Source organism: Petromyzon marinus, chromosome 34 (genome assembly GCF_048934315.1).
Source record: "Petromyzon marinus isolate PM22_M1 ecotype Great Lakes invasive population chromosome 34, UKy_Petmar_22M1.pri1.0, whole genome shotgun sequence".
In the NCBI taxonomy this organism is placed as follows: domain Eukaryota; kingdom Metazoa; phylum Chordata; class Hyperoartia; order Petromyzontiformes; family Petromyzontidae; genus Petromyzon; species Petromyzon marinus.
In genome coordinates this window covers 4,702,715-4,729,640 of record NC_133700.1, presented here as the reverse complement: position 1 = coordinate 4,729,640, position 26,926 = coordinate 4,702,715, and the positions used below count along the sequence as shown (strand labels likewise).

Below are 26,926 nucleotides of genomic sequence, written 5' to 3'. Positions count from 1 at the left end.
GGGCCGAGCTCAGACCATCACCGACGCATTCCGCTTGAGAAGCCAAGTACAGCGGTTAGCGCTCTGCACTATGCACCCGGCTTCCCGAGTTCGAGTCCTGGTCACGGCTGACATTGGTGGCGAGTGATTCCGGACCCTCTCTCCTCACCAACCTGGGCGACTCTGGCCCATGGTGCCTGGGTGCAGTTGCAGCGCCTGCACACTCGATGGCTTCTGCTTTCCTCAACAGCCGATGAGGCTAAATTTGAGAAAGTCGTGTTGTTTGCATGTGTGTCTTTGTCCAGTAGTGTGGGGGGAGCAGTGGCACAGTGGTTAACGCGCTGCGTCACGAACCCGGCGACCTGAGTTTATTTCCCGCTCAGGGCCAACACCGGTAACGATTATCTGAACCGGTCCTGGGCCTCCCCTAGGTCGACTCAGCCTCAAATGAGTACCCGGGTGCGGTGTGTAAAACAACAGCACTCGGGAGACAAAGGCGGTCGGGCCTGATGCTGACCACACACCCCCTCGTGTGCCGCGCCGGCCTTCACAGGTGCTCGCTAACAGCACTTTCCCCCAACGGTGCGTTAAGGCCGTGCTCGGTGAGGGATATCTCTGTCCCTGTCTTTGCCCCAGGGAACTCCATGAGCTGAAGGTTCCAGGAGGCTCGGAGGGCTCCCTGCAGTTCGCCGGCTGGGGCACACGCGGACAACAGCTCGTGAGTCCGCGACGAACAAACACCGCGAATCATGAATGAGCACACGGTTAACAACGAAGGAGTCGCCCGTTGTTCAAAATGAAAAAAGCGGTAAAGGCGCAGCCCCGCAATTGCTTGCTCGCGCCACTTGCCGGTGCAAGGGAGTATTTGACCTGAAGGGGATGAAATGTAACAACATCGCTGGAGGGAGTATCGGACCTGAAGTGAATTCAACGTGGCAACATCCTCTTACGCGCACATTGTACGTCGGCGCTGCTTTTTTTAAGGCAACGCAAAAAGATTCCGAGTCGGATTGTGAAACGTCCCTATTTGAAAGTTGTCTAATTAATGATATGAGTATGGATTAATTAATTGACACAAGCTTCATCGTGGGAAGAACAGACGGTTAATAATCGCGCAATCGCTGCTACGATTTCACCGTTATTTAGACACGTCACAAGGTGTCGACTCTGAATTAAGATTAGTTATCGCACTCGCATCGAGTCCGCTGTGCAAGAATCAGTCGTTTACAACCCACACGCATTGCATGCACAGCTCTAAACAAATTAATCCAAAGGAGCAAGTAAAAGGTAAACAACACGTGCTAATAAACATATTATTCATTCGCATCGCAGACACACGTCATAATCATTCTTCAAATAGATGTTTTTTTTTGTTTAACCCGTCACATTCATCAAAGGTTTCTCATTTATTAGAAATCTGACTTGCACTGTGACCTTTAAAGTGAACATCTCTCTATATAGGAGACGTTTCAGGTAATGGCCCTTCTTCATAGCACATGTGCTTGGCCCATTGCCCTAAACGTTACGTATCGTACATTTGACTTTTAAAGGCGACACAATTAAATTTACGAATTGTGTTGAGTTGTTGTTGTTGTTGTTGTTTTCGTTCAATGTGATTGTGCACCACTTGCCAACGCAGCAGCAGCAGCAGCAGCACCGAATATTCTTTGTCCAGATGGAGGAACGAATGGCTACGCGCCTAAATATTCGCATTTTCGTTCAGCGTAATGTGCGGTTCATGTAAATCGTGAAAGGCATCAGCGGCAAGCCCAGCAGAGGAGATGGCCAAGGTGCAGAGATCACAGCAAAATTCCTGTAGCTCAGTCGCACATGGTAGACCGTGTTTGGCCCCTTTCCTCCCTTTCGTTTGCATTCCGCACTCGTTTTTAAAAAGGTGACGTGTCATCATCATAATCATCATCGTCTTCGTTTTGAAATCTGAACACGTGGAAATAAACTGCGGCAAAGCGAGCTCCATCTATCCTCCAGTCCACGACACCCCCTGTCCACCCGGTAGTGCAGCCGTATCGGACATGCTTCACACCGCAGTAAGTCGATCGGCAGGCAACCTCGTGTTGGGGTAAAGTGTGGGTAACTCCCACCTCTGCTTCCAAGACGAACTGGCCATCGTGGAAGAGTAGGCCAAAACACCATCCAGAGGAATCCTCTCTCTCGACCTCCCACTAGGTTGAAGCCCCTTCCGCCAACAATGACGTAATAAAGCAGTTTGCAGGGGCTGCGCCTTTATCCTTTTAAAACATACCATCTGTGTCTGTTGACCTTTTTCCATTTATCAGCATTCGCTGTATCCCGATGCCCCTAAGCGTGCATGAGTGTGAAGAGATAAGGTTTGCCTGTAGACGAATCAGATATCGCCGTCTAAACACACACACACACACAGATGAATGCGATCATTGCAAGAGACACGGTGGCAAGCAGCGGGGCTGCAGCGGTGGAAACCCGTCAATACACTGCGCTGTGAACCCTGGTGACCTGAGTTTGATTCCCAGCACTGGCGCACCATCACTGCTGCGCAATAGCAGAACCAGTCCAGGCCACTCCTAGTCGCCACTCTCGCGCTGACCAGCATGGTGAAGTACGGTCAAGCGAAATCCGTAACCGAAATAGTGTTGGGAGGCTTTCCTGATTGAAAAGTTCAGCACTTGCAATGAATCGCTTTTTGCCACTGTTGGCAGAAAGGCCTCCAGTATGGTGAGCTCTGGAGATGCCCTCGAGAGGGGTATTTGGCCTACTCTTCCATGTTGGCCAAATTTATTGGAAGAGGAGCAAGTACTCGTGCCTTGCATGCATGTGTAGTGAGTTCACCTGAGTCGCAGACGTACTCTTGGAGGCAACACATTTATTTAACACCAACACACGGGGTAACTTTCCCCTTAACAGAATAGCAACCTATGGTGGTGACCACCAGGCTAACTACACTAGTTACCACGTAACTGGTGTAGTTAACCGGGTGGTGACCACTAGGCTAACTACACTAGTCACACCGTAACTAGCTACTATGGACCGGGACCACAGCTCTGGTCCAGGTCCACGTGTTGAAGACATTGTAAGGGGCCAGCACCTCCCTGCCTCTATCTAAACATGTCAGTCGCACAGTTTCTATGTCATCAAAATAGCCGTGTCCCGATGAATCCGGGGCGAAAGGCATCCGATGGGCCCTTTAAACAGAATCTAAATGTTATTCCCCCCAACCCGCCCCCCCACCCCCCCCCCCCCCAAAGGTGTGTGCGGATTATTTTGCTCCCCATGAAAATTTCAAAATGACCGTCACCGCGTGTCAGCGTGCGGTGACGTCACAAACGCGCGATTGGAGGGCTCGCTGCCCGAACGCGCCACCCCCCGGCCAGAGCACCGATGCGGCCAACGCTGGACACCTGGGTGGCCAATCTGGCGAGCGGGTTGATGATGGTGACGATGTCGATGATGTTTATGATGTCGATGATGGTCTATGGGTGCCCTCGTGGCCCTGGCCGAGTCTCACCCACAACGCGACGAGTTTGCACGCACCACGAATCAAAAATTGTTTTTTTGTGCTTGACGAATTCAACGTCTCTGGGACGTTTAGACGCTTGATTCGACTGACGTCTAGCAAGGCGCGTAGGAAGTGCGTGTCACATGCCTCCGATCAACACGGTTGGCTACGCTCGGTGCGACAGAAGTTCAGCGTACGTTCCCCGGTGCGGACAAAGAGGCCGATTGCAGCGGCTTCAGACGTAGTTCTGTGACGGCAACTTCCATTGCCGCTCTCCTTTGAGATTCGACGCACTGCTCAGGCACTAAGACCTCCGCACATCGTTGAGTTGAAATAACATTTGGTTTGTTACTCAATTCAGCATATTTCAGCGCTGATGAGTAACAATTTCAGACCGATTGCCATATCCCAAATCCAGCATTTGCATGGCAGATTTTTGTTTTTAAATGGATCAGAGGCAATCGAAAAGGTTTCAAAAGTGTCTCTATACTGCCGCCTTCTTTCACAAGGTGTGAGTGGGATGAGGGGTGGGGGGGGGGTGGAGGAGGGAGGGTCCAGGACTGGTTGAGATACCACTCACCGCTGATGTTAGCCGCAGGTGGGGAATCGGAAACCACTGCGCTACCGATCCCACCCAGGTCGACTATGTCGACATCTCTCTGTCGACAGGTGTACATTTACAAGAACAACATCTATTACCAGCACAACGTGCGCAGCCCGGCCATCCCTCTCACCACCTCGGGCAAGGAAGTCTCCGTCTACAATGGCATCACAGACTGGCTGTATGGCGGTGAGCACCGCACACACTCACCGCACGCACTCACCGCACGCACTCACCGCACGCACTCACCGCACACACTCACCGCACGCACTCACCGCACGCACTCACCACACGCACTCACCACACACTCACCACACACACTCACCGCACACACTCACCGCACACAGTCACCGCACGCACTCACCACACGCACTCACCGCACACACTCACCACACACACTCACCGCACACACTCACCACACACACTCACTGCACACACTCACTGCACGCACGCACCACACACACTCACAGCACACACTCACCGCACGCACTCACCGCACACACTCACCGCACACACTCACCGCACACACTCACCGCACACACTCACCGCACACACTCACCGCACACACTCACCGCACACACTCACCGCACACACTCACCACACCCACTCACCAAACACAACCGGCAAACACCACACACGCTCACCGCACACACTCTCCGCACGCACTCACTACACACCACCAGCAGTGAACACCACACACGCCATAAGTGTTGACGAACCAAAGTGGGGATCACACAATAACACCGTGTGGACTTCAGTGCCGCACACTTTACACCGCGACAATATTCTCATTGCGCTCCCGAACATTTTTCGTGACAGAGGGCGCCCAGTCGCGAGGGGGGCAATTCCCCCCCCAGCCCCCCCCCCCCCATAGCTAGCGGGCATACTCTTGACCGGCGGCTCTTCTCACACGTGTCCTACATGCCTGCTTGTGCCAGCCTAATCCCTTACACAGGCGAACTGCAGGTAATTAATTAAAGCCATCGTGGTTCATTTATAATCATACGACTAATATTCATGGGTCAAGTATTCTTGACCCCTCCGAGCCCTGAATATGCGTCATGACCAAAGTTAAACGCTATGAGTCCAGAAGCTTTTGTGCGATAATAATATTCGAGTGGTAGAACTACCAGACGCATAGCTCATGAAGGGCCACGCACTGTATGAACCCTTCGAGCACTGAGCCATCTTCTTAGCTCTTTCGGTAAAGTCACGTTGAAGGGAAACAATAAAGTAATAAAATATATAAAACAATAAAAATTCTCACGAGGTTTCGACCATAACACAAACGGTCGTCATCAGGTGTGTCGGTTTGCATTAATTAATTTATTTTTAAACGGTGTATTTATTTATACAAAAAAACGTCAGCGCCACGCGCAGCGATTTGGCAGTTTATTTAGAAGGACTAGTCCATCTATGTTCTGAAAAGAGGAGGGGGGAGACGAAAAATTAATGTATGCTGTCTGAAAGCCACTGTAAGCATGAACAATCAATTAAGACCTGAAATGGTTAATCAAATCTTTCCAATGATTGCTAAGCCGGAATCCATCTTCTCGGTTGAAATTGTCTCTCTGTATATGTGGATAGCCTCATGAACGAATCTCTCATGGTAGCCAGATGGCTTACAAAGAACCTCTGTCTTGGAAAAGTCAATGTCATGTGAGCCTACTGAATTATAACAATGAATTAATGCAAACCAACACACCTGATGACGACCGTTTGTGTTATGGTCGAAACGTCGTGAGAATTTTTATTGTTTTATATATATTATTATTTTATTGTTTCCCTTCAACGTGACTTTACCGAAAGAGCTAAGAATATGAATTACTGCAGTCACAAAAGCTTTAAATCAAAATTTCACTGAGCCATCATCACTAAGAATCCCGAGTGTGAATCTAGGTTGCAAGTCCCCGTAATTAAACCACCGCTTCAAGAAAGTAGTTTGCGTTATAACGTTGCACGTTCCATGTTGTTCAAAAAGCGGTATGAGTTTGATTCCTGCTCGCAACGAATAACAGCTGTGAATATTTGAACTGGTCCTGGGCCTCTCCTAGGTCGACTCAGCCTTAAACAATTACCCGGTGCGGTGGATAGACATCAGCACTGGGGGGACGAAGGCGGCCGGGCATGGTGCTGGCCACCCGCCCACCCCCCTCGCGTGCCATGCCAGCCTTCATATGTGCCACTCGCTAATAGCACTTGCCCCAACGCCGTGTCAAAGGCTAGAACGGTGGCACATTTTGTCTTTGGCGCGTGTGACGCGTACGTGTCACGCGCGTGTGTGCCGCACGCGCGTGTATTGCGTGTGTCGCGTGCGTCACGTGCGTGCGTGTGTGTGGCGACTCAGACGAGATCCTGCACTCCCCCGTGGCTCACTGGTGGTCACCGGACGGCGCCCGCCTGGCGTTCGCCGAGATCGACGACTCCAGCGTGGCGACGACGGAGATCCCGCAGTATACGGGGACACTATACCCGGCGCCGCGCCACCACCCCTACCCCAAGGTGGGCAAAGGCTCGGCTTCCCTACGGCGACCAAGTCGGAGAGTCATAATAAAGGTTTTTGGGTTAGATCGCGTTATTTATAAATGTGTCGGAACCCTCCACCACCCGACACGGCCAATCAGCAAAAAGAAAGTGTCACGTTGACAAAAGACAATTAGTTCACTACTTTAGCCCACCGGTGTGTTGAAGAGCGAATCCACAACAAAATATAAAAAAAATATTCACTAACACATCGGATGGACTTTTTATTTATTTTTTACAATAATGTCTAATAGTGTATATGGTATTACATTGCTCTGTTTTTTCTTTTTTTACCTTTTCTTGTTTCATTGTATCTAATGGCAGAGATTATGGATGAATAAAGTACAATTATAACCACAATAATATAAATAAAAATCTATTTTATAACAACATATTGGGGGGGACATTTTGAGCATATTTGAATATTGGAGGGGATGTCCCCCCCCCCCAATATATATCATAATTACGGCCTTGCGTCATACAACAGCGACAGGCAGGTTGGATATAATAGTTGGACACAGACATGTATTTTCCATGGGGGCGGATGACAATTACGTGGTGTAAATGTTTCCCGATTCACAGTTTCGCGGATAATCCACTTAGCGGTAGAAAATAAGTGCTTCATTGCAGAGGAAGACGATGATGAATAGTGCGTCACGGCAACGACGTCAGCTTCACAATGTGGCCAGAAAGGCCCAATCTGGGGGGAAGGGGGTGGCAGGAGGCCTTGAATCTAAACGGGCTGCCCACTACGCCGTGTAAACTGGTGAGTGGTGAAAGTTAGGTGAGTTGATGACTGGTGAGCGGTGAGTGTCGTCGGTTACGAGTGATGGCAGTGACGCAGCGGTGCAATGGCACGCCCCGGTGTCGCCCAGCTAGCCCGCGAACGGAGGTTAAAACCACGGAGCGTAGCAGAATCTCTGAAACGGACATGCGGGCAGCTGGGGAGAAAAACTGAATTTTACAAAAGTGGAAAATAATCAGAGCCGTTTGGGGTCTGGCGCAGTCGTGCAGAGCGAAACAAAACCGCGATTATGTTATTACATAAGAGGGAGGATAGAAAAGTGTGATAACTCTGGGGGAATGACTTTATTGAGCATTCCACAAGAGGTGTTTAGTGTTTCGCTGAATAGGATGAAAAAAAAACACGCAAGCGGGTAGAAGTGCACTTAAGGGAATACACGCATGTAGGCTTAAAGTGCGGAGGCGTAGGAGCTATGAGGTTTTTACCTTCAAATGAGGTAGAAGAGCTGGTAAGATGGGGATGTGCTTGGAGTTGTTATTTTTTTTATGCCGAAGTAGTAGTAATAATAACAATAGTTTTTTTTTTTTAAAGAAAGCTTTCGTGACTGCAGGGATTCATATTCTTGGTTCTTCCGGTAAAGTCACGTAGAAAGGAAACAATAAAATAATAAAAATATAAAACAATAAAATTCTCACGACGTTTCGACTGCAACACAAGAAGCAATCGTCATCAGGTGTGAAAAACACAGCAAGAAAATTTGAAAAAAGTGGCGGTTTTTTTTTAACGTTAGCACCACGGAGAGCGATTTGACAGTTTGTTCAGATGGACGAGTCCAATAGCTTTGTTTAGCCGAGCAAGCCTCACCTTTTTTTTTTGTCCAGGAGGGTTCTAGATGGAATAAAATGCAAAGATAAGTGTGCAGCCCTGCAATTTCTTTGCTTACGTCACTGCTGTCAGAAAGGGGCTGCACTGTGGGGTATTTGGCCTACTCAGCCACACCAAAAGAGATGCCACGAAAGAGACATTGAGTGCTCACACTTTGCCCCACCAACGCATGGAACCTGCCGATCGTCTACGCAGGAAGTGTACCCCATTTTCTGCCGCTGGGTGAACCGAGGCAGATGAGTTTTGAGAAACTCGCACCGTTTGTTTAAAATGCTCTGCCAGGAAATGTGAGCTCTTCCTCGATTGGGATATTTGGCAAATTCCGTAAATCAGTGTTTGGCTCGTGATTCATATGGAGAGATGGGGTGATGTAAACTGGTTATGAAAATAAATGAATATAAACATTCAAAAGTAATTTTCACTGTAACAAGCATGGAGGATATTCACTCATCTCTTCTTTCACGTCTCCACATTCCCTTGGCTGGGCCAAGTTAATCCCGTGATTGACTTCCCAAAAATTGGTACTCATTTGATCAACCGTGGATCAATGGGCAGCTGCGTTGACCTCTGACCAGGATTCAAACGTACAACTCCCCGTCAAGCGGAAAGTGTTTGCTTTAACCACTGCGTCACGCGACTGGATTGTCGCTGTAATAGACAGCCATTGTCAATCCACTGCTTGATTAATGCCCCCACCCCCACCATGGCTTGGCAGTCAGGGGGGTTATTTCATCACAATTCACGGGGTTCGTTTCGCCATGTTTCAACATCCTTAAGTTAGTCTTCATTTGAAGCTTTCGTGGCTGCAGGAATCCATACTCTCTGGTTCTTTCGGTAAAGTCACGTAGGTAGAAAAAATTATAAAATAAAACACGACGTTTCGGTCGCAACACAAGCGTCCGTCTTCAGGTGAGAAAATGATCTGCTTTTGTGGCTTTATATAGGCACAGGAGGGGGGGGGGGGGGGAAGGGGGGGGAAGGAGTTCTGTCGAGTCCCGTGCCTATATAAAGCCACAACAGCAGATAATTTTCTCACCTGAAGACGGATGCTTGTGTTGCGACCGAAACGCCGTGTTTTCTTTTATTCTTTTTTCTATCTACGTGACTTTACCGAAAGAACCAGAGAGTATCCTTAAGTCACTACGGCTTGGTTAAGCGGGGCCCGTCTCAAAGGATCAGTTCGGATGATCGAACTCGGGTTGTCGCGTTCTTAAGACGGTGCGCTAAGCACTGCACCCCCCCCCACTCCCCCCATTGCACTCCGGGTCAAATGGGGCAATTGCTTAGGGACGTGTGTGATGGAATTCCAGCTTGCGTGCGCGCGCGTGTGTGCGTGTGTGGTTAGAAGCAGATACATTGGAATGGATCGACATCAAGGCCCAGTTGTTGGGCTGGCGTGTGTGTATTTTTTTTGGTCACCCACTTTTACTCAACATCGTGCGCAACTCCAGCTGCGCACTCATTAAAGAACAGCCTTGGAGAGGGCAGTAGCGGCAGTGGGACAAAAACGACTTATCGACCGCTCATTTTGAGCTCGAAAAAAAGGACCCGGAGCACGCAAATGATGCTGCATTGCTTGCTCACTACCGTGACCTCGGCTGGGGCATCCCAGCTCGTGGGGAGTGTGTCGCCGCTGAGGCCGCCTTGGCCTGGCTTTTCCCCACGATCGTGTTCCTGTTGAGGCAGCTGTCCCGGGAAATGTGCGAGTATTTCGCTGGCATTCAAAGTCGCCGGTTTTCTATTCCGCATGATAATACCATCCATAATACGGTTTAACGACACCATATTTACACGCACGATCTAACCCAAAAAGAACCTCTTATGGATATTGGTCGGGAAAACCTACCTTTTACACGTGATAATAATGACACATCACTAAAAACAATACATTTACACGTAGATCAATCCCTCGCTTTCGGGAGACTGTGAGTTTGTCTTCTTCCCATGTCTTTGGCTTTGTTTGTCCATCAGAGGTGGCAGCGATCACCTGGTTCCTTGAAGTGTAATTTGCAAAAACGTAAATTTGCCGGCAGTAGCTAGGGTTGAGTCCCATGGGAAACCATTTACCCACAAGTGTTAGAACACAGAGACAATGTGATTGGTACTTGATGAGTCCTTTGTATTTCGGCGTGATGTGCAGATTGCAGGAGCTTATAAGTTTGCCGGCAGTAGTTAGGGTTGAGTCCCATGGGAGAGCATTACTCACAGGTATTAGAACACAGAGACAATTAGGTGGGTACTTGATGGGTCCTTTGTATTTCGGCAGCGGTGTGCCTATTGCAGGGGCTTGTGAGAAGGCATGGGTTGAGCAACTTTTTTTGAGAGGCCCTATAAAACCACTTCGTAAGAGAATATAGGTAAACCCCAGTGTTAGGACCCATGTATGTATGTTGATCTTATTTCACATCGTACGTAGCCAACCGTGCTAATCAGAGGTGCAGGGCAAGGACAACAGGCAACGGGTGCCTGGTGCAGGAATAATGCATTTATTGGTAAAAAATGCGTGCATCTTGCCAGTGAGGCGTGACTCTCTCTAGCGTACGGCAAGTCTGTGCAAATCACACGTCCAAGTTTAAGTCTGTGCGCCGTGCGATAGCTTCGGGAGTTGCGCGACTAACACCGCTCAGTCCGCCAGAGAGCGGGCGTAGGATGAGGTCCATTGTCTGGTTCGGGTGGCCGCAGTCGCCCCGTGGGTCATCTTTAACTCTCCACTTGTGGAGGAGGTGTGGGCGCAGCGGCCAGTTCATGTTCTGAAGCGGTTGATGGAGCAACCGTAGTTTTCTTGGCAGATCAACGCCGTGCGGAGCAATCGTGGTGGTCGTCGATGAGGGCCCGTGTTTGGAACGTCCACAGGAAAATCCACAATGTTCGCCAGCGGTCTCCAATTGACCACCGCTCGATCGCAGATTGGTTTGCGGGATTTCAAACGAGTTCGTGGAGGGTCAAGCAGGTCTTGTTTTCATGGTAAATGTACACTGCCTCGGATTTTTTTTTCCAATAGGTTTGCTGCGCGGCGTGACGAGTTCGTCGCGGCACTCAAACTCCGATCAAAGCGTCGTCTCTTAATAACGTACCTGCCCCCTGTGGATGGCATTTTGAATTGCACGGCACAAGGGCTTCGAGTGAACGACTTTGCACGTTGAGAATGGAACGTGCTGTCGATTTTTTTATTTATCAGGGTTGGGACTCAGGGCTGCCACCCCGGGAGTCCAGCAATCGTCATCTGCGTTTCTGGTGGCGGGTATGGCAACGGCATCGCGTTGAACTCTATGGCAGCACGCTGCGCAGTTTGTATAGATCAAGGCTGGCTGAGAAATCCGTCGGGGGTTTTGGTCTGCAGTGGGAGAAAGGTGGCACACCCCCGAAGGTGGGACACGGGTGTCGGACCGGCGGGCGGAGGGCGATCGACCAACGGGGAAAACCAGAAGACAGAGAGGCGGTGGGGGAGCCTGTGAGCAGACATCGGAGGGTCAGACTTGAACTGTGCAACGACTTTAGGAACATCAACACCGTTGGGTTACACGGGGAGCAGGCGGGGGGGGGGGGGGGGGGGGTGGTCCGGTAATTCCCTTGGAAGATTCAACCGAAAATCTGTGCTTCGTGCAGTGCGGCACCCCGGAGTCTGGCGGAAAACGCGTCAATGTGGGCCTCGCCCTTTGCCAAAGCGGCTTGGATGGGCATTTAACTCGCGGCATGCGCCCCGACATTTTAAGGCTCACTTGTGGTGGTCGGCGGCAGCGGGGGGGGGGGGGGGGGGGGATCTCTGGTCCCTATTGTGAACGTGCCTTTGTAAACGTGTGCCCCCCGTGATATATTTCCTCTCTGCCCTAATGCGTCTGGGAATGTGCGCCTCCGCGAATGTGTCAGCGCGGCGGTGTGCGGATTTGTGCCGCGCGTTGCGAGTCCGCGCGTGTGTGCGCTCGTGTGCGCTCGTGTGCCCGTGCGTGCGTGTGGGATTGATGGCGCGGCGGTTAGCGCTCTGCGCTCGGGAACCGGCCACCCCGAGCTCGATTCCCGCTCAGGTCCTGGGCCTCCCCTAGGTCGACTCCGCCTTAAATGAGTACCTGTAAACATCGCTACTCGGGGACAAAGACGGCCGTGCGTGCTGCTGGCCACCCACCCCCTCGTGTACCGTGCCGGTCTTTCATGGGCGCTCGCTAACAGCACTTGCCCCAATCGTCTGTTAAAGCTATATGGGGGATCTTTGTCTTTTTTGCGTGTGTGTCCGTCAGTAAGTAGTGATCCCGGGCTTTAGAGCGAGCGGTGAATTCACAGGGACACCTGCGGTTCCCTGTTTCAAATCTTTTATTTAAAATCCCAGCGGCACCCAGAAGCCTCCATGCCTGTAAATTCAATTTCAAATGTTGGTGACACATTTATTTTCATTTTCATTCGCTTGAGGAGATCGTACCATCCCCCTGTGATACCTGTGATGTTATATTTACGTAGAAATTTATTTATATAGTTATTTCTCTTTCTCTCTACGTGATGTGAATTCGGAGTGTCGTGTAAGTGTGGGAGTGAGAGAGTGTGGAGGTTGTCAGCGTCATTGTTCTATTTTTCTCCATTTTATGCCTTGCTATTGGTGTTTGATTTTTCTGCGTGAATCTAAATATACATTATCTTGTGTTATTCTTCGCTAATTTGATTCCAATGTTGCTATCAGGGTAGTGTTAACGGTCAATGTGTCCGGTGTAAGCCCAAGTAGAGTGGCACATCACTCCATGTTAGAGAACGCCCTGTGGATGGAGATATGACAGAGCTACTGTGGAGGTACCTTAAGTGCCTTTATTTACACGTAAGGGGGCATAGTTTATTTTCACATGCCTTCTACAAAAATGTAATTGCCACATCACTCTTTTAAATTCTCAAAGCTGGAATTTAGGCAAATTAAATCAGAAAAATAAGCCAAATTTAGCCTCAAACCAACCCATTATTGCTGAGTTTCTGTTTAGACCTCAGTGTCTCAGTATTTCCATCTCAGTGCTTCAAGCAAGGCATCTAGAGTCCTATCAACCGAGCCATTTCTAATATTGGGGGATGATTTTGAAGTTCTCGACATCCTTTAAGGTTCTATCCGACCTCAATCACGACACTTTGCCAATTATGCTTTTGGGCATGGCAGGAGCTGAGTGTCGAGGTCTGCTAGCCACGATGATAGCGCTTCAGGAGAGAGGGAGTTCGTAGAGTTTTGCTGTTCAACCTCTATTGAAGGGATGCAGGCTCTAGTGGTTTACTGTGTGCTCCGTTGTTTCGGTTGCATGGCCACGGTCACACTACTGTGGCTGGTGTCTTAAATTTTCCATCCGTTGAGGAGATGCGGACAGCAGCCTGCTGTTGATGTCCTGACGCGGTGGATGGTTACACCACCGGTGCCTTCGAGGCGGAGGAATGCGAGGGCAAGGAGTTGTGCGACAATCTTTGGGTTTCGAATGAGGAGGTGTTCATTCTGGAAGCCCGCGTCGTCACGGTCTGTTTCGCCAACGCGATCCCAGAAAGGGGGCATCGGGACTTGAGTCGGCGGTGAGGAGCACTGTCGGGGTCTCGGTTGATGGAGGAGGTTGTCGTTGGCAAGAAAACGTGGAAACTCCCGAACAGTTGTGCACCGGCAAAGGAGGTCTCATAATTAAGTGCTTACCCCGAGCTCTCAATACTGTGACGGTGCGCTGTTTTTGAGTTGTACGCCTTTTGGCGTCTTCTGGTCCAACACCAGTGGAGACTGGACTCTAAGAAAAGCCGTCTCGGGTGTGGACCAATCAAATTCAAGGACAGTGCGTATTATCAGTTGTCTTTTTTGTTTGCATTTTGACTACTTGTGTTGTGATTATTGCAAACATGATCCCTTGTATAAAGGTGTCAGTTTTTGTGCCAGATAAAAGGGTAAAAACCTATTCCTACAGTTGTGCACATTTCTGCGGATATTTGGTGGCAGGATTTTCACTGTGACAGGGAGCCAGGGGATCGGTGTCACTGAATAATAATGCGACGCTTGCTCAAGATTCTTAGTCTTCTCGCCCATGGCAGGCCTTTGGCTTAAATCCCCTCCCACTTTGGGCCTTCTTCGTCTTCATACAATGTTCTACCTCGTGGCCTCCTTCCCTTCATCCTCCATTTCTAGAGCTTCCTCCGTCAAGTTTTTTTCACCTCTGAGAAAGTGCCCAATCCGTATCCTTTTTTTCTAGATTGTTGTGATTTAAAATCTTCTCTCCTTCCCGAGCCAGCACAGAAACTTCCCCATTCCTATATTTTTCTCGCGACATCCAACAGATTTTTTTGTTTTGTTTTACACTCGACGCCACGAGCAATTTCTCACGACTTTCGAGTCTCCTTACATCTGAATTTTTTTGTATTCCTAAAAAAAACGCCGAATGAATTGGGCGTGACAGAATGAAGTTACACATCATTTTCGTACAGGGTTTTTTTTCAGTTTGAGATTACACAACTGCCTTCACTTTGACAGCCTCATTTCATTTTGCCCTGGGGCATGAGACTTGAACCCTGATTCCCGGAGGACCTGGTTTGTTTCTCTGATCAGAGATTCGAATTTATTCCAGTTTTTTCGTGCAATGCTTTAAACAAAAAAAAATAACAACCTGTAATGACCACTGAAGTCAGTAATTAAATACTCACAATAGAATGTTTGCATATTAGACTTAGTTTTGATGCTTCCACTATGGAATGTGGCCTTATTATTGTTTTCAACGATTGACACAATGATAGACTCTAAATTATGTTAAAGGGTTTTATTTTTTTAATGAAAAGTTGAAAACGAAGTTTGACACCAAGTGTCCATGGTCACGAGGAAAACGAGCGGCGCTCCAGGGCTGATGCGGCTCACCGTAGCTCGGGCGGCGTTGGACAATCGACGTGAACGTGGACAGCGGCTCAATTAAATTCCGAAAGAGAAAGCTCTCGACACGTGGAGGGAAAATGTCACAGGCATCGTGCGTTGCCGGCGAGACGCGATTCGACCTGGAAACACACCGGGCAGTAGGGTTGCCACCTGCGGTCCGGATTTGCTCCGCACAGTCCGGGAATTGGCATCCGTGTCTCGGTTGGCAGCAGGAGTTGATTTGCACCGAGATCTGGTACCGCCGTTGCCGCGTTGAACGTCACCGCAGTATAACGAAGAGTAGAGTCTTGAAAGTAGGTCCGAGTGCCGACTGAAATAAATATATACCTCTTGCTTTTGGCATGTTGCGGGGAAAAGGTGGCAAACCCCTTGTTTGGAAAGCTGTACGGCGCAAACGCGGAAACCTTAAGCAGCGGGCGATAAATCAATCCGCTGCCGTTGATTAAAGACCACGCGACACGAGAGCTCATTGAGAAGCGATGGCTGCCATTGCTCAGGAGACCTGGCCCAACTTCGCAGGATTATAAATGAATATAACAGAAACCAATAATGGGGGACCTTTATGTCAAACAATATGTCAATACAATTACATTTTGCCAAAATTACATTATGACTGGCTGCAGCACTTGACTTCATTTCACCTCAATGCATTACACTTTATTTAAGCAGGTGAATGACCGTTGAGATTCATTTACCTCTTTTACGACAGCAATTTCAATTATATAAGGAGACACGTTTTTTGTTAGAATCTTCTATTTCCAGATTCTAATTCGAATTCACTTTTATCCAATAAATACATCGGTGAATCCCGACTCATTTTCAGGAGAGGTTCGACAGCATCTGGATGTGTAGCTGCTTTCTTCGTTCATTGATAAAATATTCCTATTATTACTTACGAGTGTTTTAATACGTGCGCAGCCTACTTGCTGTACTGCCGCTCCCGTGGCAGAGCGTAAATTAATGTGAAGCAAACTTTCGTGAACCGCCAGGCGCTCGTATCCTGAGCTCCGGATCGCGGGCGCGTGTCGCTAGGCCCAACTACAATTAACACACATTAACTTTGGGCTGTATTCTCACGCTGCCCGCTGTGTTTCACCTTACAACGTCACATTCTACAGACAAACCCGACACTTTTCTTGGACAGTTTACAGTGGCATTTCTTCACGTCGCTGTTTATACCTCATGCAATTGTGATGCTGCGTTCTGTTTGATGATAAATGGTGCTGCCACCGATGTTATGGTTAGCAGCTCACTGGACTTGCAATCCAGAGGTGACCAGTTCGACTCTATCTTCCAGCGTGAAAGTTGAAAGAGTGGTGGGAAAGTATTCTACAAATCCACACCACCCACATCTCTGTCCACCCAGTGGCATAAATTGGTGCAGCGCAGTTAGTGGATTGGCAGAGGTCGCGTGTGGTGGGGTAACGAGTGAGTCGACCCGCATCTTCCAAGACATCTGGCCAACGTGGAAGAGTAGACCAAACACCCTCGACAGGAATTCTCTAGAGCTCTCCCGCCGGCACTGGCGTCAGCGAGTCATTTCACGGCCTCATTTTGAATTAAAGGAGACAATTGGCCATAGGCAGGTGAAAAAGAGGAGCTTCTTAATCTTGGACTTGAATATGAACAGAGGCATGGAATTGACGGAACATCAACATCACAGGTGGCTGGGCGACAAAGCCAGCACCAGAGGTAAGTGGAGTCTGTTATGGTCCTCATCTAGGTCAACTCAGCCTTAACAGAGGACCTGATGCAGTGTGTGACTATAAGTACTGCCACTGTTAGCTGTTCGAACAGCACAGCGCCCTCACAGCCTGAAATGGCAAATGAGAACTCTGTCTGTGTGTGCTCTGTGACGTGCGTCTGTTTGTGGTGCGGTTAGAATATGGGCAGACACGTGCTTGAATCCACCGACACAAACGACCCATTCAGACAGACCCGCTGTGCTCCGATAAACCATCGATGCTGCGCGCGTCGATCATGGTGTCGATATTACCAACAGCGCGTACGCGTGTTCACGTGTACGTCCGTTCACGTGCAGCGTGTACGCACACGTCTGCATCGTCTGCTCACAGTTTAGGAATCCTGAAAATGAGAATGCCTTTATTAATTAGTTACATCTGTCGCCAGAGATGCTGTGGTAATAATACGAACATTTGTTGCATTGCTTAAATGACCGAGGCTAGTAGAGCCAGATTAAGCGATGCCCAGGATTTTCAAAGAAGGATCTCAAACATTTTGCGGACACACACGATGAGTCGTATGAATGTTTTACGAATGTCAGCAGGGTACATGACAAGAACACGAATAAGAATAATTCAATGAAGGCAGGGTTACATTTCTTGCAGCTGAAATGAGGAAACACGATACTTAACGTAATGTTTGACTGTGAAAATTATACATACAGGGATGACGGCTAACATTAAGCTACACAAGCAAATTGATCAATTGGATGCGACTTGCAGGAATATCCAATGCAAAGTTGATGAGGTATCGATCACGCACAGGGCTCAATGGAAGGATGGCCACGACTGCCGAGGTTTTTGAGACAAGGGTATTCATTGTTCATTCTTAATGCCCGAGGCTCAGGCAGTCAGATTTTGAGACAAGGATTGTCATTGTTCATTCTTAATGCCCGAGGCTCAGGCAGTCAGATTTTGAGACGAGGATTTTCATTGTTCATTCTTAATGCCCGAGGCTCATGCAGTCAGATTTTGAGACAAGGATTGTCATTGTTCATTCTTAATGCCCGAGGCTCAGGCAGTCAGATTTTGAGACGAGGATTTTCATTGTTCATTCTTAATGCCCGAGGCTCAGGCAGTCAGATTTTGAGGCAAGGGTTTTCATTGTTCATTCTTAATGCCCGAGGCTCAGGCAGTCAGATTTTGAGACGAGGATTGTCATTGTTCATTCTTAATGCCCGAGGCTCAGGCAGTCAGATTTTGAGACGAGGATTGTCATTGTTCATTCTTAATGCCCGAGGCTCAGGCAGTCAGATTTTGAGACGAGGATTTTCATTGTTCATTCTTAATGCCCGAGGCTCATGCAGTCAGATTTTGAGACAAGGATTTTCATTGTTCATTCTTAATGCCCGAAGCTCAGGCAGTCAGATTTTGAGACGAGGATTGTCATTGTTCATTCTTAATGCCCGAGGCTCAGGCAGTCAGATTTTGACGCCTCGAGAATCGTTTCGGGTTTGTTGCTAATATCTGAAGCTGATGGGAGACAAGGGCATGGTGACGAGAAGTTAACTACCTCGCCTGGTATACAGGAGGTCGTGGGTTCGATCCCGACCTTGATGCCTGCTGTATATTTGGAGTTTGCGTGTCTCTGCCCGTGGTGGCGTGGATTTTTTCTCCGGGCCCTCCGGTTTTTCCCTCCACATTTAGAATCAACAACATTCGTTTAGTGTATTTGGCTGCTGTGTATTTCCAAACGATAAGCCGCCACTTCTCGTTGAGCTATCATTTGTGATAGCCAGGTCGCTTCTGAAATAGAGCTATGCAGCTCAGTGGGCCTTACCTGATAAAAAAAAAATACATATAGTTTTTAGTTTAATAGTTTAGTTTCTCAGCGTTCATCATGAATACCAAAGGCTTGTTAAGCCAGATTAAGGCACGTTTATGGTTCATTTGGTTCAGTGTTGATGTCTGAGGCTCGGTAAGCCAGATCAAAGAACCTTGAAGGATCTTGTAATTCGTTGATAATGTTTAAGCATCACAGAGTGCAACGTTGAAGGCAATTACTAACTGCTGTTGGGAACATTGATTTTCAATAAATGTAATGTTTCATGTTTTGAAAGGTATGGATATAGGCCCTATTTTATTGATGAAATAAAATAGAGCATATGAAAATCACTCGGAGGTCTTTTTTGTGGTCTTGCCGAGTTAATTTTTTTTATTTAATCCATCTGTGTGGAGCTTTGAGCGTCATCTGACTTGTACACAATATGCTCATGAGCCTTATAACCCAGGTGAGTACCTAAAAAAGAAGACGTGCAGTGAAAGGCATTTCAGTGCAGAAAAACAAACAAGACAATCATGACACATTTATACACATTGCACGATTTGAAGTGGAACATTCATCAAATGTACCCAGCAAGGCCTCACTGAGTCACATTTTCTTCACGAGTGTTCTGGGATGTTTGACCAGGTCCATGCATTATTGTGTTTGGCTTCATGTGTGAGAAAACTCGAGTACCAGGATCAAACCCCCATGAAAACAAGCGGATAGACTCTCAAAGCTCCGCACAGATAGATTCAATCTATTTCGGTCCTGCCATCTCCTGGCCAGCTTGCAGTGCCACGTCGCTATTCCGTTTCATGGTCTCCGTGGTCCAGTGACCAACCAGGCTCGTCACCGCTTAGCCTCTGAGATCACATGAGATTGGGCACATTAAAAGGTTATTTTGGTGATATTCTTACATTGAGATATACGGAAGTTAAAACAAATTTGTTGTATTGTTTTACTTTTCAAAAGTGTAAATTAAATTGTAAATGAATCGGTAGCATTAAACTTCAACCTTATGAACTCTGAAACTTTGTGGGATTGCAGCTTTTGAAATATGGACAAATCTTTAATTCACTTCATTACATTTGAGCATTCGAACCACGCACCGGACAGGCCAGAAGCACAGGTATATTATACCCAAAGAGGTTTTGGGGATCGTTAACGTTCAACAAATTCTTCTGACCCCTCCTCACTAAAATGCTGATAGAAAAATGGATAATCACTAGCTACGACCCCATCCTCATTAATCATGGGAAGAAATTAGAGTGAAGTAACCAATACTATGGAGTGGGTAACGATTCGCCCCTCTGGCGGTTTAATTAATTGTCGTGCTTCATAGCCACGTAGGGTCGCCACGTTTTCCACTGCAGACCAAACCCGGACAGATGTCTCAGTCTACACTGGGTCTATGATCGGAACACGGTGCACTCTGCTGATATAAAGTTCAACGCAGCTTCGCCGGGAACCAGATTTCGGTACAAATCAACTCCTGGCCACTGGCAGAACCAGTGTGGGGGGGGGGGGGGTTGCACGTGCCCCCCCCCAATGATCCGATCGAAATCCCTCATTTCGATCGGATCATTGGGGTTTATTAGTAATAAATAGGCATTTTGCGACCCCCACTGCCACTGTGCAGCATATTATTACGTGCCAGGGACTTTATGAGATGATAGGACAATAGTCTGAGTCCATAATTGGCAATAAGTATTGCGTATACAGTACACGGCTTCCCTGAAGGCATACCTTCAGCGAGCGCGATACCGATCACACACAGTTCGAATTCGTCCCTCGATCAATGGCTGTGCCATCGACGCACACGCGTCGAATAAAAATCAAGGGACAAGTCCTTGCTTACTAACAACTCCTCTATCATTTTTTCCTTGCTGGAGGGGTTGCCCCCCCCCCCGCCACTACCTGAAAATCCTGGCTCCGCCATTGCCTCTGGCACCCAAATACAAACACCAACTCCCGGACTGTCTGGGGGTCAAACCCAGAGGCCGTTCAACGAGCTGGAACCACCAGGAGTCTCTTGCACCATCACAATCCATCCCCGCTAAGTCGGTCTTCTACGATCAGCTCGTTACTTTGGAGAGCACGAGCGCAATTGCTTCTGATTGTCTTTCTACCATCTTCGATTCGATTTAATTGGCGCTCTGTTTCAAATGGGTATTTTTAGTTGTGAATTGTCATCGCGTGTTTTCGATAGGATTTGACGTGCGTACCCATGCTGTGACGCCTCCATTTAACTCCGTTGCACAATGTAATTTCCGCAAGGTGTTACTTCGTCGCGGAGACACGTGGAGAGGTTACGCGCGTGTAATCACATTTACGCGGAGAGAGGAACGTGCGGATTAGATGACGGACACAAAGTCAGAGGCATTGACATTGACCATTCGGAAAAGTAAAGTGGGCTCGGGCAGAGAACATCCCTGACAGGGATGGTATACCCAATCCATATTGGGTATCCTCACTCATGCAAACGGTCTCTGCGGTGTCTACTCAATCCTTATCCGACATCCTGTTTACAAAGGTAAAGGCGCAGCCCTGCGATTACTTGCTCACGCCACTGGTGGCGTAATGAGCCTCCGTTAGAAGGATCTTTAGACAGCTCCTTTCAGAGGGTGTTTGGCCTACTCTTCTACATTGACCAGGAGGAAATGCTACTACTGTACTCCTGCACCAGGAGATGGAATTGAATGAAACCAGCGACCTCTGGACTCGTGGTCCAGAGGTCGCCTCCCGCTGCACCGCTGACCGTTCGCTCGCTCTCCTGATGTCTTCTCCCCTCCGCTGCCTTCCCTTGATCGCTCACATCCAGGCTGGGCAAACCAACCCCACCGCCCGCCTCTTCATCATCAACCTCTTCGGGCTGCCAGTGGAGCACATCGTCGAGCTGCTGCCCCCCGAGATGCTGCGCTACCGGCGAGTAAACGCACACACGGCGCCACGCGGCCACCGGCGATCGCCAGCGGCGTTCAAGGCGAGGTAGCTCTGGAGAGACGAGAGGATGAGCGGCGAGGCAGGGCCGAGGCAGGGCAGAGGTAGGGCAGAGTAAGGGCACAGGTAGGGCAGAGACAGGGCAGAGGCAGGACACAGACAGGGCAGAATTAGGGCAGAGGCAGGGCAGAGGTAAGGCAGAGACAGGGCAGAGGCAGGGCAGAGGTAAGGCAGAGGCAGGGCAAAGGTAGGGCAGAATTAGGGCAGAGACAGGGCAGAGGTAAGGCAGAGACAGGGCAGAGACAGGGCACAGGTAGGGCAGAGGCAGGGCAGAGGCAGGGCAAAGGTAGGGCAGAATTAGGGCAGAGGCAGGGCAGAGACAGGGCAGAGACAGGGCAGAGGCAGGGCAGATGCAGGGCAGAGGTAGGGCAGAGGCAGGGCAGAGGCAGGGCAGAGGCAGGGCAGAGGTAGGGCAGAGGCAGGGCAGAGACAGGGCAGAGGCAGGGCAGAGGCAGGGCAGAGACAGGGCAGAGGCAGGGCAGAGACAGGGCAGAGGCAGGGCAGAGGCAGGGCAGAGGCAGGGCAGAGGTAGGGGAGGGGTAAAGGAGCTGTTGTCGTGCTGTGCTACGAACCTGCAGACCCGGGTTCGATTCCCACTCATGGCTAACACCAGTGACGATTATCTGAACCGGTCCTGGGCCTCCCCTCGATCGACTCAGCCTCAAATGAGTACCTGGTGTGGTGTGAAAACATCGCCACAAGGGAGACAAAGGTGGCCAGGCATGGTGTTGGCCACGCACCCCCTTGTGTGCTGTGTCTGCCCTCATAAGTGCTCACGAACAGCACTTTCCCTGAAAGTCTGTTAATGGCTATATGGGGGATCTTTGTCTTGACTTTGTTGATCACAGGGAGCACTACTTCACGATGGTGCGCTGGGTGACGGGAACCCAGGTGGCTGTCACGTGGGTCAACCGGAGGCAGAACCTATCGGTGCTCACCGTGTGCGAAGCCACCACTGGGGCATGCAGCGAGGTACACACTCGCAAACAACAACAATAAGCGCTTGTGCCAAGCTAGTTACACTTTAAGGCCACAAGAAGTGAGGAAGTCTCGCTGTCAGGAGGTCACGGGACAGACCCAGGTGCCATGGGTTGACTAACATGACTGGCAGATGCACCAGCTGTGCTCCCCACTGTGCCAACTTTTGCTTGCTTTTAAACCGCCCGACGCTCTGCTCATTGTTGTGTGAGGATCGCGCCTCTGCCCTCCATTGTTGCTGGAGGTCAAATGCCTCCAACTCCCCGGGAGCGATCCTTCAAGAGCCTGCTCCACAGATGCCGATTCTTGACACTCCGTCGGCAAGCCCACTCAGCTCCACGTCCGCCTGTATCGGCATCAGCCCATCTCCTCTCCAGCCTGTGCCGTGTCCCATTTAGCCCCCTCTATCCGGCCAAACAGAAGCAGCTTGGGTATGCGGTGGCTGAGCATGCGCGCTACGTGACTCAAGGCTACGCAGCCTCGCCTATCTCACTGACGGGACCGTGCCCAGATCAACTGTCGCTCCCCGCGCACACATGGCACATGGACTGGGGAACTCTCTGCCACAGGCTACCAGGGAGTCCGGTCCAGTTGGGATCTTCAAGTCTCTCCGCTGAAAGACATTTCCCTTTCAGAAGTCATTTGATTGTTTTGACTCGGAATGACTTCTTACCCAACCCGTCCCCCTTCCCCGGTGCACTCCCCCCCCCATTGTTATGTAAAGCACCTTGAGAATTATGTAAGGGCGCTGTATAAGCTGTAATTATTATCTTAATCTTGATAATGAACAAAATAATTGCGCGATCATTATTTAATTATTATTATTATCATCATGTTCACTCTGCCACCCCTGCATCTGCCAACCCCCCCCCCCCCACCACCCTTTGTTGCCTCCGCAGAGATACCGTGAAGCGTCGGAGGCCTGGCTGCCCAGACAGGTGACGCGCACACCGCCCCCCCCGGAACTCGTCATGCATGGCCACACGCGAGCCACCCACTCGCCCATTTGGTCCGTTGCGACAGCTAATCTTGGGCCCGTTAGTGAGCGCCTGTTTGGATCGCGCGAGGAGAGAGATCATGGGAGTGGCGTTTCGAGCGCATCCCCCATCCCGCGCCCACCACCACCACCACCGTTATCTCGCCTGGGTATCGATCGAAAAGCGGCGCTGGGTGATGAGAGGGGGTAGGGGTGATGGCAGTGCCGGATTAAGCTAGTTTGGGGCCTGTAGCATGTGTTAGAAAGGGGCCCTAAATAAAATGAAATAAACACCTAAATATTAAACCACAAAAATGTTATTTGCATAATAAAGTTATTGTATTTTTTCATTTGCTATACAGCCAGATAACACGACAAATCAGTACCCACCCAGTCGTCCATAAAAGTTGAAGGCGGCATAGTACTATAGTAATAGAGCAAGTGCACAATCACTGAACCCGAATTGATAGCTTGAGAGTGCGGGGCCCGTAGCTACGACATGTGTAGCTACTACATGTGTAGCTACTACATGTGTAGCTACGACATGTGTAGCTACGACATGTGTAGCTACGACATGTGTAGCTACGACATGTGTAGCTACTACACGTGTAGCTACGACATATGTAGCTACTTGTGCTACTGAGATAATCCCGCACTGGGTGAAGGGGTTGGGGGCGGCGGTCGCCAATGACGGGCGTCCCGAGTGGCACCCGGAGGCGGGCGACCGACGGGAGGACGTGAAGGCGGACGGGGTGTGGACGCTGCCGGGGGGCGGGGGCGGCCACTGGGAGTTGACGCGTGGGATCCGTGTGACGTTGGCGGCCACGCCATCTTCGGGCGCCGGCCCCGGTGACCTCTCGGCGTTGACCGTGACCGCCGCCGGCATCGAGGAAGCGTTCCGCCGCACCGCTTGTGCCAAGCTGGGTCCGCTTTTGAGGCCAGGCGCGATGGCTTCTGTGACTTACGCAGTGAATAGATCGGGTCGACTGGCAGATACGCGACCTCTGATCAACCGCCGTGCCAACCTTCTTCTTGCGGCATCACTCGGATTCTTGTTCATCATTTTCCCTCGGTGTCTTGCACGTGCAGCAGCAGCAGCAGCATGAGGAGAAATATTGAGGGGCCCCATAACTTGTCATACCACCGGGTGGTGCTTATGCATAACGTGAGATTGCCGCGTGTCAGACGTGAGACGGCGTGTTTGGGTTGGTGTGCCTCTGTGTGTTCGAGTACCCGTGCTTAATGTACGTGTGAATGCACACACACCCACACACACTGGATGACTTGTTGCGGAAAGTGCTGTTTGCAAGCACCTATTAAGTCAGGCATTGCCGCGAGAGGGGCTGGCGAGGCAGGACCGTGTCTGGCCGTCTTTGTCTCAACGGTGCTGATGTTCACACACCGTCAAAGATGCACACGTTTGGGGCCTCGCGCAGCCTAGGGGAGACCAAGGTGAGGTTCCAGGTATCATTCACCACCGGTGCTGCGATTGCTCGGTCACACCACTGCTGGCAAAGGGGCTTCTTCTGGAGGGCGTTCTAGAGAGCACCTCTCGACGGAATTGGGCCTCCCCGTCAACACTGGCTCGACGTCTGGGAAGAGGTGCGAACGCCCACGCTTTACCCCACCACGCACGAGACGCTGCCAATCGACTGGGTGGACAGAGTTAGCCGGGGTGTGGTGGGGATTCGTAGCAAACCTCTGCGCCGTTGTTTCCAACTGCCTCGCCCATCACACCAGGGCAGCGGTCCGGCACAACGCGCGTAGCAGCACTTAATTAACCCGTTGGGATAGCTTCGCGAACGCATCCCCTCGATGACGTCAACAACAACCCCCGCGGCTCGGACGGCAGCAGCAGCAATACGTCTCCGAACGGTGCTTTGTGTCCGGAGAGACGGCGGGCGCAGTGCCGCCGCCCGTGTGCCGTGGCGTGCGTGGCTGCGTTTACACGCGACCCCGAGCGGTGAACTCCGCCGTCGGGATGCGGAGCATTTCTCCGCAGCCTCCACAGCAGGAATTAAAAAAAGGTTTCCAGGCTCTGCGGAGGGAGGGCACGGGCGGGACGGGCCATTACGGGCAGAACTCGGAGATTGCTTTGTGGAAAATGTGACCGGCTTACGGGAGCGTGATAAAAAAAAAACACATCGATGAGCGGAGGAAATCTCATTTGAGATGCGCCCATCCCCTCCGACTGTTTACCACTTGGCCCCCGCTTGAACCAGCGATGGGGGAGTGGGTGGGCGATCGGCCAACAGATGACGGCCCCACAACCGCGAAAGGGAGGACGTTGAGAGCCGTCCGAGGAATATGAGCGAGCCGGGCACCGCAGCGGGGAAGACATGGGTGGAGGGAGAGGCCTTGCGTGGTTGGCGTTCACAGCTGCTGCTGATGTTGCTGCAATGCCCTCTGAATCCCTTAAACCGCACTTTGAGCTTTTATTAAATTGCAACTCGATTTGTTGGGTCAGTGAGGCAAGGTGGTTTGACTCGGATTACGTTCATAGGATTATGCTCTCTGCCGTATTTGGATTGGTCGCTTCGTCCGGACGTAGAGGTTGTTGTCGTTTATTTGTTGACGTGGGTAAGTGACATTCAGCCGTCAGCTGTTTTACAAGAGTGACCCGCGGAGGATCTTGGTGGGGACAAAAGGTTACATCGTATAAAATCATAACACTGCAGACACTCAGTATTAAACGCATTCGAGGATTGCCGTTCGTAACGATAGATTTGGGTCTCCCACCGGCATTATTGGTAATGAAAGGCGGGTGGGGAAAACGAGGATATGTAGCGGTAGCAGCCGAAGCAGGCGCATGCGAACTGAAGCGACGAAAAGAATCCTGAAGCGGCAGCTTGACGACATCGCCCAGGGAGCGTTTGACACAATGCTCGCTCTCTCGCTTCGGGGAGGCTCCAAAAGCTCGCGTCAAGATTCAGACACTTCGTCTTCATTTCCGAGCTCGCTTTGAAAATGACGCTTCCGTTAATGCAAACTGGATATCAAATTATCATCGTTGGTGTAGCGACTACATTGGTGGCCTTGCGTTGGAAGTCTTCTGCCGCCGACAGAGCTCAATATATACCGTGGTAGCGTAGCTCCAGCGTACTGTGCCAATGGCACGATATCATCGGGGCTTAATATGCCACGCTAAATCTTTCCCGAGAACAGCATGTTCGGCTAAACGCTGGATTACATGCGATTAGACGACTTTTGTACCGTCTCGGTATCTGACCGCAGAATGCATGTTCGGTGTTTAATTGTACTGTATGCGTAATGCTGTTTTTTTAATACTATATCGGTGTAAAAGTTAAAAGGTTACCACCAGGGGTTGCAAATGCTTCGAATATCCAGCATGATCAGTATTCTGCATGGGCAGTGTCCACTGTTCG

The 26,926-nt window shown here is 50.0% G+C and overlaps 1 protein-coding gene across 1 annotated transcript in view; it reads left to right on the top strand.

Moving 5' to 3' along the window:
- The window catches only part of LOC116948618 (inactive dipeptidyl peptidase 10-like), a 681,203-nt gene that overhangs the window by 407,434 nt on the left and 246,843 nt on the right, over positions 1 to 26,926 (top strand). Inside the window, exons 7-12 of the mRNA XM_032965456.2 lie at positions 616 to 697; positions 4,142 to 4,262; positions 6,421 to 6,575; positions 21,408 to 21,511; positions 22,435 to 22,558; positions 23,464 to 23,502. Of these exons, the coding sequence (XP_032821347.1) occupies positions 616 to 697; positions 4,142 to 4,262; positions 6,421 to 6,575; positions 21,408 to 21,511; positions 22,435 to 22,558; positions 23,464 to 23,502 (625 nt within the window). The remainder of the gene's footprint in view (positions 1 to 615; positions 698 to 4,141; positions 4,263 to 6,420; positions 6,576 to 21,407; positions 21,512 to 22,434; positions 22,559 to 23,463; positions 23,503 to 26,926) is intronic.